The sequence below is a fragment of the Chenopodium album genome, chromosome 7, assembly GCF_948465745.1.
Source record: "Chenopodium album chromosome 7, dcCheAlbu1.1, whole genome shotgun sequence".
In the NCBI taxonomy this organism is placed as follows: domain Eukaryota; kingdom Viridiplantae; phylum Streptophyta; class Magnoliopsida; order Caryophyllales; family Amaranthaceae; genus Chenopodium; species Chenopodium album.
The window spans coordinates 3421407-3433749 of record NC_137840.1 but is presented as its reverse complement, the minus strand read 5'-3'; the positions used below and the strand labels follow the sequence as shown (position 1 = coordinate 3433749).

The 12343-nt window shown below is 36.3% G+C and overlaps 1 protein-coding gene and 1 long non-coding RNA gene across 2 annotated transcripts; one reads left to right on the top strand and one right to left on the bottom strand.

Annotated features, from left to right (window-relative positions):
- Nucleotides 1-290: 290 nt before the first annotated feature.
- LOC145638817 (peroxisomal OPC-8:0-CoA ligase 1-like) lies at nucleotides 291-7699 on the bottom strand. Its single transcript, XM_081689858.1, has 6 exons — nucleotides 6762-7699; nucleotides 4412-4861; nucleotides 3561-3706; nucleotides 1356-1423; nucleotides 1141-1243; nucleotides 291-868 (listed from the first exon to the last, which is right to left on the bottom strand). Exons 1-6 carry the CDS (start codon nucleotides 7540-7542, stop codon nucleotides 749-751), a joined length of 1668 nt encoding a protein of 555 aa, XP_081545984.1. The 5' UTR covers nucleotides 7543-7699; the 3' UTR covers nucleotides 291-748.
- A 215-nt stretch (nucleotides 7700-7914) lies between these two features.
- Nucleotides 7915-9236, top strand: LOC145638818 (uncharacterized). Its single transcript, XR_014114709.1, has 2 exons — nucleotides 7915-8630; nucleotides 8787-9236. It is a non-coding gene; the product is annotated as an uncharacterized LOC145638818 (long non-coding RNA).
- Nucleotides 9237-12343: the final 3107 nt, after the last annotated feature.

Here is a 12343-nt window from a genome sequence, read left to right as displayed (position 1 = left end):
TATCCCCTATAACAATATTTTAATAATTCATCCGTACTATGCATCCCAACCACAATCAAGGGGTCTATTTGAATTTTTAGGCTTTGTGTTTTTGGCTATTATAGCATTTTTCTTCTTCAATTTTGTTCATATATATACCCTCGTTCAAATTTAATAGTTATGCTGACAATGTAATTAAAATTGAGAATGTGACAACCTAAGGCATTTGATGGATCTAATGCCAACAGTCTAAAGCTAGATCTTCAAATTACCTCCATAACTATACAATAGAGAAGCCAGGAGACCAAAAATTGCATAGTTTGATTGCAAGTCTTATTGCAACATGTACTGTGACAATCGACAATATACAAATTACTCTCTGTGTCCCTAAAAGATAGCTCACAGGGATATTATGTTTTTAAGATACGTAATTTCTCTCTACTTTTCTAGAAGCCTACACTACATGTCCATTCAATACTAAATCTTAAAGACTGGAATACCTTATAAACTGTTGCAATTGATGTCAAATACAAGTACATGTTAAACTACCATTAATTTTGTAGCTCAAACAAACTATACGCAAGCTTATTCAAGATTTCCAGTACGTAATTCATACAACAGCGACAATGCCATATTGCTAGGGAGGTTATTTATTCCTCAGCAATCTCATATATCAAATAACAATGAATCTATATACGCGACCAAGCTCTTGATACAAGCTGGTCACCAATGGGTTCAAACAGATTTGTTTTCCTACAATACAACTGGCTCACAGTTTCGAGCCAGAAGTAGCCATTTTGATGAGGTCTTTCCGCAGAATCTTCCCAGATGCGTTCTTGGGCACAGAATCTATGAAGGCCACCCTCCGGATTCTTTTGTAAGGAGCGACCTGCACCATGAAAAGTTAACTTAATTCATACAACTTTGAATGAACAAGCGGAAACACAAATTTGACATCGCGTGTCTCCTTATACATCCCAACTTGTGCTCTACTCTATGTTTCCCATCCAATTGCTTCAACAGATAAGTAAAAATTAGATCAAAGGACTAACCAAGCTAAAATATTAACTTTTTATAAGAGTCAAATAAGGGTTAGTAACTTCAGATAAGTTCATAAGCGTGGTTAAGTTTAAAAACGTCTAACAATTGTTTCATGCTCACCTGTTTTGCTACAAAATCCATGATTTCATTCTCAGATAAGTTACTACCAGCTTTCCTCACTACGTATGCCATTGGAAACTGACCAACATTCTTATCTGGGAACCTGTTGTGTAAAAAGGAGCGTTACTATATCAGGTATTTCAGAATGATTTACATACAGACAAATAAATGAAATCACAAAGAAGGATGTGTGTATGTTTAGAGTAATATCTTACGGAATAACAGCAGCATCTGCAATTTCTGGATGAGTAAGCAGCAATGCTTCTAATTCAGCAGGTGGAACCTAAATATCAAATACATCAATGAGAATTTTTCAGGGGCAGCAACTAAAGATATTATTTTCGCGTCTAAAATTCAGTATAATGTTAATCTTCTGTGAACATCCTATCAACCATATGGTGTTAAATTAAAACCAATCTTCATATTCAGACAGAAGATCAACAATTAGAGAAATATTAACCCAGGGTTAAGAGTCACTTTAAGATACCTCAATTACCCCTATGTCGAAAATCAGCAGTCATATTGTTGTTCGACCCTCCATAATTAAGGGATTCATTAGGATTTTACTAACATTACCTAGATAAATAAGATAGTAGTAGTTTTTTTTCAATCCTCTTTCCACCACTACATCAGGGTATCATGCCATGTTCGAAATTTAAGTCATATAAATTTAGTTTTGCAAATATGATGGCTTTATCAGGATGTGGCATACATGAGTAGCATGATTATTGATTCCAAATGGGCATTACAAAAACAATTTCGATAGACCTAGATAATAATGGATGCTCCTAGCTCATAGTTTCATGAGTTATGAGACTTATGACTAGAGAGTTTGCATATTCTATTTCGCTAAAATATTTGTGTAAGACCACCTTACCATCATAAGACCACTTTCCCCTATCCGAATTTCACTCTCTTCTTAACATAACCTACATACAAGGTATTCTTGTGATGGTAAGACGGTCTTTTTATAAGAATTGTACTAGATAAAAGAGAGTGAGGGCCTGTTCCGTTGAAATTCAGTTCAGTTCAGTTCAGCTCAGTTCAATTCAGTTCAGTTCAGTTCAGCTCTTAATTTACGTCTAATGATATTGCTAATGATATAAAGCCAAATTTCATTCTTTTAAGCTCTTATTACAACGACAACAACGACGACAACAACGACAACAACAACAACAACAACAACAACAACAACAACAATAATAATAATAATAATAATATAATAATAATAATAATAATAATAATAATAATAATAATAATCAATAAATAATAATAATAATAATAATAATAATAACAATAATAATTGAAATAATAATACTAATAATAATCAATAAATAATAATAATAATAATAATAATAACAATAACAATAATAATAATAATAATAATAGTAATAATCAATAAATAATAATAATAATAATAATAATAATAATAATTAATAATTAATAATAATAATATTAATAATAATATGTACATTTGTATATACACATATGTATAGTAATAAATAATCAATAAATAATCAAATATCACTAATCCGTAGTTAAAAATCACTAATTAATAAGTTCAGTTCAGTTCAGTTCAGCTCAGCTCAGTTTAGTCAATCGGAACAGGCCCTGAGTCTTGTAATGAAGTAGATGTTCCGTATTCATCAAGGCTCTCAAAGAGCCAAAAGCTCAAGATATCGATTTAGGTTCATTATTCCATTGCAATTACTTGTTTACATTTTTTTTGATGTCTACTCCTGTTGGCCACATATATAGAAATGCAGGAGCTTTCTAAATTACCCAAGCTCCACTAGAATCCCCTTCACATTTCATTAACATGGGAACTTATCCAAGTCTACTGTAGGACTACTTTTTTTTTAGAAATATCGTGTTGTTACCTAAACAGAAAAAGTTTAAATCATCCGTACACATGTAGGAGTTTTTAGTACCCAAAACATGATACTCAAGGTGAAATGCATTTCCCTTGTACAAAGGAGAACTTGATGGCGATGGTACGTTGATACACATACCTGTATAATCTACTGTAAAACTTGTTTGATTACTTAAATAAAAATATATCACTATTTGCAGTTAATTAGAGATGAAAGTAGCCAAGTTAATGAGGAAATGAGCATACTAGATTACTAGTCAGCTTAGCATCCAGAACAGCAGATAACCTTGTTGATCAAATGAATGCACTAGTGTTTTTATAAGATACCGAGTATAACAGGAAGAAAGTTGTATAAGGTATGTTAGTCTGATGCATCAATAAGTAAATATTTCCAGGAAAGAAACATAATCAATCATCAAAGGAAGCACTATAAGAAGAGTTACTACTCCCCAGCCCACACCCACCTATAAAAGGGAAAAGAAAATACATATCCACTTCTTAAATTATAGATTTAACTCGGGATGGAATTAGTTGGGTTAAGAAGTACCTGATATCCCTTATACTTGATCAATTCCTTTAGTCTATCGACCACAAAGAGGAAGCCATCTTCATCAAAATAGCACACATCCCCTGTTTTTAGCCAACCATCTGAAGTGAGAGTTGAAATAGTCGCCTCATGATTGTTAAAGTAGCCTGCAACAATAATGTAAGACTTTAGACAACATATCATCTGAAAATAAATTGTGCTTGGCAAGGAGAATGATCAGACTCATTAATTTCAGGTCATACTCAGGTCATGTTCTTCCAGTTCTGGTACATTTTGAGTATTTTCAGTCTTAAAACAGAATAACATAGTAAACAACTACACAACAGCATCATATTTATGGCTCCACTTATACATCTCAGCAACAGGTTCAAAGTAGAAGCAGTAAAATAAAAACTATAAAGCAGCATACAGGAGTCTTATTAGGGACCAAATCTAATATGCATACATGATGTTTTGACAATGTCAGAACTACAAGGTCCAAGTTCTAAGTAACAATTTATGATCTGATGCCTTGGATAAATATGTGAATATGGATGTTCGCCTTTTGGGCTTGAAGGTAGGTAAGGATAAAAATTGCTGATTTAAATAAAGATGAAGGCATCCATAAAACTCATAAAGCAACATGTTAAAACTTACTAGTCTCCTGTTTTAAAAAACCTTACTAGTTATAAATTTATCAAAAAACAATAATTGCTGATTTTAATTTCAACCAAGCCATCCATAAAACTCATAAAGCAAGATGATAAACTTCCTCCTTTTTCCTATTTTTGTAAAAAGTTACTGAGGGAAAACAATTTCAAAGCAAACAATGGCAACGAGCACTTAAGAATTGAAGTAAAAGAGCAAACAACCTTTCATAACAGTATGGCTGCGAAGCCAAAGTTCACCAGTCTGATTAACCCCCAAGGCTTTTCCACTCTCAGGGTCAACAATCTTTGCCTCCGTACTTGGTGAGAGCAACCCAGCTGTCCCATACCTCCGACTCTCCTCCAAACAGTCTGTTGTAGCCCCAATGCCTGTAGACTCCGTAAGCCCATAACCCTGCATGATCACAACATTTGGGAACTTCTCCAAGAATCCTTCGATCACTTCCTTTCCTAATGGGGCGCCTCCAGACAAAACATGCTTCAATGAACTCAGATCATAGTTCTTCTTGATATGATCCGCGTGATTTGCCATTGCTACCAGAATTGGTGGGACCAACGGAAAGTAACTGACCTTGTACTTTGATATTGCTAGGAGCAAATCATTCATTTCAAATTTGGGCAAGACAACAATGGTAGCTCCAGCTGCTAGTAATCCTGTGGCCAAGAGCCCAAGACATAAAACATCAACATTAGCTAAAACATTCATTCAGTGTAACTGTTTTAACTTCTAAGCATCAAACCAAAAGGTTATTAGGCACTGTTTAGTTCGCCTTATATTTGTTTATCTAAACTTATTTGATCTCATATGAATTTATTTGATCTGGTTTAGTCTGAATGTCAGATTTGACCAAACTTTGACCTTAAATATACAATAATCTATACGGAAAAAATGTATCAAATGGGGTTTTGTTAGATTCGTAATAATGTGTATTTTATTAATATGTGATTTTTAGAATTTTTTTTCATTACGAAATTAAAAATATTATTAGCTATAAAAAAAATTGCATATAAAACGATGATCTGATATGAACTTGTTTTCTCTGATGTGATATGATCTGAACTTATTTTTTCTAAAATAAGTAAAAATAAGGTGAGCTAAACAAGGCCTTACTTTCTTATTAATTATTTTTTTATTTTAATAACCATTTTTTTTAAATTCCTATTGAATTTGGAGTCTAAAAGTGAAAGATTAGTTAGTTACTACTACATGTCCCAAGCTCAAGTAAGGTTTCATACAAATTTACAATACCAATAAAAGTATTCTCCTGGATATCCTAACAAATTTGGAAAAAAAAAAAAAAAAAAAAAAAAATCAGACTCATTTCGATTTTGATACAATACAGCATGATGATTGGTGTCATTTCATAGATCATCCTCCATAGCACAAGGAGTCAATGTCCATATTCCGAACATCTAACATTAGAAATTTGACATGTGATTTACTAGGACTAGCCAACTTCGGGCTCTTCTCAGTTTTTGATACTGGGAAAGGACATTAAAATAAAAAAGAAATCTCTATAAATATACCTTAGCTTGCAACTCATACATAAACAGTTCAAAGTTAAAACTCATTCCTTGATGCTTTTTCGAAATCAATTCACATACTGATATAGAATTCTGTAAGCTACTTCTATAAGATTAAATTAATGATATGAGGATATCCATTAATATTGCATCCACTAGTCACAACACAAAATCTAAAATTACGGCCTCATTGCTAAAAAGGAGTTATATACAAGTTTTAGTATCTATCATCATTGCACCAAAAAAAAAAAAAAAAAAAAAAATAGTATCAATCATCATTATACTCCCTCCGTCCCCAAAAGAACGACCTATTTGGCCTAATTTTAGTTCCAAAAAGAATTTTAGTCCCAAATTAGCTTCCCCATATAAAATTTTGTTTCTTTATGTATTTTTATTACTTTCTTTCTCTACTTTTTTACAAACCCGATGTAAATTCATCTTTCCAATATACTTTTATTTCTTTTTATTTAACTTTCTTAATACCCGCGAAATCAACCCAAATGGGTCGTTCTTTCGGGAACGGAGGGAGTAACAAACATTAACAATTAATATCTTTAATGAAGTGTAATTATAACGGCTGATATAAAATGAATATATTATACACTTGGACCACATTTACCCACATTGACTTACTTTAACTACTCCCAAAAGTAAAGTATTTCCATTACTTTAAAAAAACAGAAAAACATAATCATGAATGAGTAATGAGTCACCATTAGCTTTGTGTAAGTGCGTAGATAAAATGAAATAGACACTATAGGTCTATTATTTTCACTTCATTTTTTTTTCAGTTTAATTTAGTTCAATTCAGTTCAGCTTTTAATTTCCATCTCTCATAAAATATTCAATTTAATTCAGTTCATATCAGCTCATTTCAGTCAATGAGAACAGGTCCTATATTATAAGACGAAACCAATAAAGTAATAATCACAACGTCAAGTAAAGTAAATCTAGAACTCGTAGTAAATAACTAAATATTATCCATTAAAACAGTAAAAAATAAAATAATATATGAGGTTAGTAAAAATACCTGTAGCAAAGGCAACAAGGCCATAGATATGAAACATGGGAACAGTACATATAAATGTATTACCATTCCTCTGATCTTCATCATTTAATCTAAACCGTCCGATTATCGTCTGTACCATTGCGATCATATTCCGATGAGACGAAACTACCCCTTTACTCTCCCCAGTAGTTCCCGACGAATACAGCAACGCTGCGGCGTCGTTTTGGCAAACTCTCTCCTTCACTCTCACCTCTTTTCTCTCTCCTTTGACCATCTCCTCCAACGTCGTCAATATTTTCAAGTTCCCGAAACTACCCTTTTCACCGCCGAGTAGAATCACCGGGATGCCGGAGCCGGCAAGCTTGGGGGCGAGTTCAGGGGTAGTGAAGGCGAGGAACGGCTTCGAGTCCGCGATTTGTTTGGAAATCTCGCGCGTGGTGTTTAAAGGATTGGTGGTGGTGATCAACGCGCCGAGGGACATGACGGAGAGGCAGACGAGGGGGAAGGAGAGAGAGTTGGGAGAGAGAATGAGGATGACGTGGCCTTTGCGTACACCCCACGTGGAGGAGAGAGAAAAGGAGAGGGAATCAACGGTGGACCAGAGCTCGGAGTAGGACACGTGGCGGTCATTAGTGGCGTCGATGAAGGCGGTGGTGGTACTGTGGGGTCGGGAGGAGATGAAGGTGGTGATGTCTAAAGATGTGTTTGGTGGGAGTGGAATTGCTGGACGTTTGCTGTAAAAAGTGGAGTTGCTAATGCAAAACCCGCTTTTTTTGTCCATGTTTTTGATATCTTGCGCCATGTTCGAGTCGAGTCAGTTTTTGACAGCTCTAAATTCGTTTGCAAACTTAATAATTCTTTCTCGAGTTTTGATGTTTGATAGGGAGGGAGATTGAAGATATATTACATACTACGAGTAGTAAAAGGGAGTTGCCAAAGTGGAGTGGAAGAAGAAAGTTGACTGTTCGAAAAAGATGTTGGTGGAAACTCAGGTGTAAGAAATTCTAGTGGAGACTGAAGAATTGGAGATGAATGCTACGAGACAAGCAACATGTGCATTATTCTTTTTTTTTTTTGAGGGGAACATGCATTATACCTAATTAACAACATAATTCATAATTTTGAAAAAAAAAAAAAAAGGTTTAGTATTCTTTTTCTCTAACAATCTCCCCCAATTTCATCATCAGTTCCAATTATTGATGTTTAATAACATCAATTTCCAATTTGAAAATTTGATACTCCCTCCGTGTTTTTTTAAGTAATACACTTTTTATTTTCGGCCGTGTTTTTTTAAGTGATACACTTCCATTTTAGGATAATAATGTAAACTGATCCCCACTCCCACATAAAAAATTATTTCACTCTCCTGCAGTGGTCCCCATGTAAATAATATTTTAATGCTACCCTCCCCTCCCCACCACCCCACCACCCCCCCCCCCCACCCCACCCCACCCCCTCTCGTTATTTTAGCCCAGATATTTTCCCTCTCTTCATATCTTGAAGCTTGGACTCAAATCTGTATAACCCTTACTCCTCAACTCACTGCTAATTTCCTTCAATTGTTGTTGTAGTTCGGCCGTCAATTACTTTCCACTCCTTTTCAAAACCCAGTAAAAATAGTTACAGAAAATTTGGGTTCATTTTGTTTGCTCGAATTTGGGGGTTTTAACAAGCAGTAAATCCAGATCAAACAGGGGTAATGCAGAGACCGGTGGTTATCTACGCTGTATTTTAGTGAGTCGCTTTGAATTGACGAAGTAGTTGGTACGTAGCAACGATGAATTGTTGAGGTTTCTCTGTAAACCCTAATTTGATGCTTAAGACGAAACCGTAGATCGATTTGGGGCTTTTTCAAGCAATTGGTGTAGCTCAAAGCTTCTGCATTGTTTGGTAAGTTGTGTAATTGGCTTTATTTATGGACAACTGATTTTAATTAAATTAGATTTGGTTCTAAGTCAATATCTATAAAATGGTAGAGAATTGAAATTAGAATTACGAGCAAATTAAAAAATAATCGACTTTTTACATGGTAATTATTGCTTGTAGGTTAATGGTATAATGGAATCGATGCAAGGTGGTTCATTGTCGGAAAGTGATGATGATGGTGAATTTATCCCAAACACCCCGTCGTTTTCTCAGCCTCCTTCTAAGGGTGTTGTAGTCCCAGATGCCCCAGAACATGTCTGGACCACTCCCTAGAGAGGATTGATTAAGAAAAGAGAAGTGATGATGAATTTATCAGACAGGTTAGAGGGAAATTAAACATGAAGTGGCTCTCTCCACAAAAAGTTGAAAGGCCTGCTCTTACAGTGGAAGCATCAGTTGGGGATCGTGGTTAAAAAAAATTGAAGAAAAGCTTGTGTATGAGCACTAGATAATACCTGAGGACTCTTTTGTTCCCGAGTTTGAAGAATTTTTGTAAAACTGTAAACTTTGGCTTGATTTTATTAGCTTCATGAGCCCAATATTTATAATAATACAAAACTAGTTTCCTAAGCCTACACCAACTCGTGTTTAACAGCTAAGGGAAACAAAGATAATATGGCAATTATATTCTAGAGATATGGAAATAATAATATCTAAATAATATCTAGACCAAATATTTCCTAAATATATCTTAACACCCCCCCCCCCCCCCTCAAGTTGGAGCATGAGGGTCGAAAATGCCCAACTTGGAAAGAAGATAGTCAAACTGAGTCTTCCCGAGTGCTTTTGTGAATATATCCGCCAATTAATCCTTAGTAGACACATGGGATGGTGAAATTAAGCCTTCATTGATCGCATCACGAACAAAATGACAATCGACCTCTATGTGTTTCGTACGCTCATGAAAAACAGGGTTCCTTGCGATATGTAACGCAGACTGACTATCACAAAACAACTTGATTGCTTTTGGATGTTGAATACCCATACTCAACAATAAGCCTTTGAGCCACTTTAATTCACAAGTGGCCCCAGACATAGACCTGTATTCCGCCTCTGCAGAAGAAAAAGAAACTGTAGGCTGCTTTTTAGTTTTCCATGAAATCGGAGATTTTCCGAGAAACACTAACCATCCGGTCAACGAGTGTCGTGTGAGAGGACACGCCGCCCAATCCGAGTCGCACCAACCCTCTAGGGTGAGCTCACTATCTGAACGCAACAATATTCCTTGTCCGGGAGTTCCTTTTAGATAACGCACGACCCTCAAAGCAGCTTCCCAATGTTCTATGCGAGGTTGTTGCATGAACTGGGATAGAATGTGAACGGAGTAAGCAAGGTCCGGTCGAGTAACTGCAAGATATATGAGTCGTCCCACAAGACGACGATATGCTTCAGGATTGTGCAACAATTCGCCACTAGCATGAGCAAGTCTATGATTTTGTTCCATGGGAAACCCACTTGGCTTTGTTCCCAATAGACCTGTTTCAGAAATAATATCCAAAGTATACTTTCGTTGGCACAGAAACAACCCGGAAGTACTACGAGCCACCTCAATGCCCAAAAAATATTTAAGAGGTCCAAGATCTTTCATTTTAAAACAATCACTAAGATATGCCTTGAAAACCTTTAGTGCAGCGGAATCGTTCCCAGAAATAATAAGATCATCCACATAAACTAAGACATTTATTTGGGTTTTGCCATTAGTATATGTGAATAAAGAATAATCAGAGTAGGCTTGGAGAAAACCATACCGTTTTAAAGCCGACGACAATTTTGCATACCAACACCTAGGGGCTTGTTTCAAGCCATATAAAGACTTGCGCAATCTACACACCAAAGAAGGATCCGGGCTTTCGAACCCGGGGGGGAAGCTTCATGTAAACCTCTTCTTTCAGGTCACCATGTAGAAAAGCATTCTGAACATCCATTTGATGTATCTCCCAATTTTTGCAAGCCGCTATTGCATGAAAGGCACGAACTGTAGTCATTTTGGCAACCGGAGCAAAAGTTTCTTCATAGTCAATACCGGCTTGTTGATGATTACCGAACACCACTAATCTTGATTTGAGTCGCTCAATATCTCCATTGGATAAGTACTTGGTCTTATAGACCCATTGACTGCCGAGAGCACGTTTCCCGGGAGGAAGATGTTCCAAAGTCCATGTACCATTATTTTCTAGAGCACGGATTTCTTCCTTCATAGATTGTCGCCACTCATCATGTTTCATGGCTTCCTTGAAAGATTTTGGGTCTTTACCCTTGATAACAGCTGCAAGAAATTTCTGATAATTGCTAGAAAAATTGTCACAATTTATGTAATGTGCTAAAGGATAAGGAGTACCTGAGGAGCAATCACAACGGGGGGGGGGGGGGGGGGGAGAGGACTATTAGCAAAAACCGTATGTGTCACAAAATCACGATGCTTGACATTTGGAAACTTTTGTCGAAATCCACGACCCATTTGTTGATCACAACCGGCCATGTCTTCATCATTGTCACCGGTGCTTGTTGCATTGTAGGCCTCATTAGAGGTTTCTGAAGTGGGCTGCATATGCATAGGCCCAACTGGCGCTAGTCTTCCAGCGGTTGAAGCAGAAGCAGCATTGGGCTGCGAATTGGAAGGCCCAGCAGCCGATGGGTTTCCAGCGGCCTGAGCATACTCCAACTCGGGCTGCTGGTTGGGAGGCCCATTGAGCGCTGATGATGGTGGACCTGTCGCTGGTTCATGACTAGGGCCCAATTCGATGACCTGTTCTTCTAAATTACCTCCAACATCCAATTTCTCCTCGAAAATAATTTCAGAAAAATCCTCATGAATTTCTTGAGCATCATACTCACTATGTGAAATGTTCACAGCTTCAGGACTCTCAAAAGGAAAAACCTCTTCAATAAATTTGACATCCCTTGAGACAAAAAATTCTTTCGTAGTCAAATCAAACAACCTCCACCCCTTTTTACCAAACGGATATCCCACGAACACACACTTTCTACTGCGACTAGCAAATTTGTCTCCCTTTGATTTCTGATTATGAGCAAAGCATAAACACCCAAAGGTTCGAATGGCATCAAAAGAGGGTGGTTTTTCAAAGAGAATTTCAAAGGGTGTTTTATTTTGTAAAAAGGGAGTTGGAGTACGATTGATCAAATGAGCGGCTGTGAGAACACATTCACCCCAAAAATAAATGGGCAGTTTTGCTTGAAACCTCAAAGCTCGACTAACATTCAAAATATGTTTATGTTTTCTCTTAACACGCCCATTTTGTTGAGGAGTTCCTACACAAGATGTTTGAAACAGAATTCCAGCGGCCCGAAAATAGTCAAGCAAACAATTAAATTCAGTCCCATTATCACTTTGAACAACTTTAATTGTTTGAGAGAATTGTCTCTCAACCATTGCAACAAACGCCATAAACATTTGAAAAACTTCTAATTTATCAACTAACAAATAAATCCAAACTGCTCTTGAAAAATCATCAACAATAGTCAAAAAATAACGAGCTCCACATGACGAAGTATGTCGATATGGACCCCACAAATCACAATGTACTTTCTCAAATATACGAGAAGCTTTATTATCACTTAAAGGAAACTTATCTCTCGGATGTTTAGCATGCATACACACCTCACACCCTATGTCTAGATGATCTTTACTACCACTAACAGTAGGAATCAACTTAACT

Bases quoted from the DNA above. Each gene is read 5' to 3' on its own strand.
- LOC145638817 (XM_081689858.1), bottom strand. From the start codon at position 7,542: ATGGCGCAAGATATCAAAAACATGGACAAAAAAAGCGGGTTTTGCATT. The intron at 1,244-1,355 runs GTAAGATATTAC...TTTACACAACAG, and splicing joins GCAGATGCTGCTGTTATTCC to GTTCCCAGATAAGAATGTTG. The intron at 869-1,140 runs GTGAGCATGAAA...TTCATGGTGCAG, and splicing joins TGGATTTTGTAGCAAAACAG to GTCGCTCCTTACAAAAGAAT.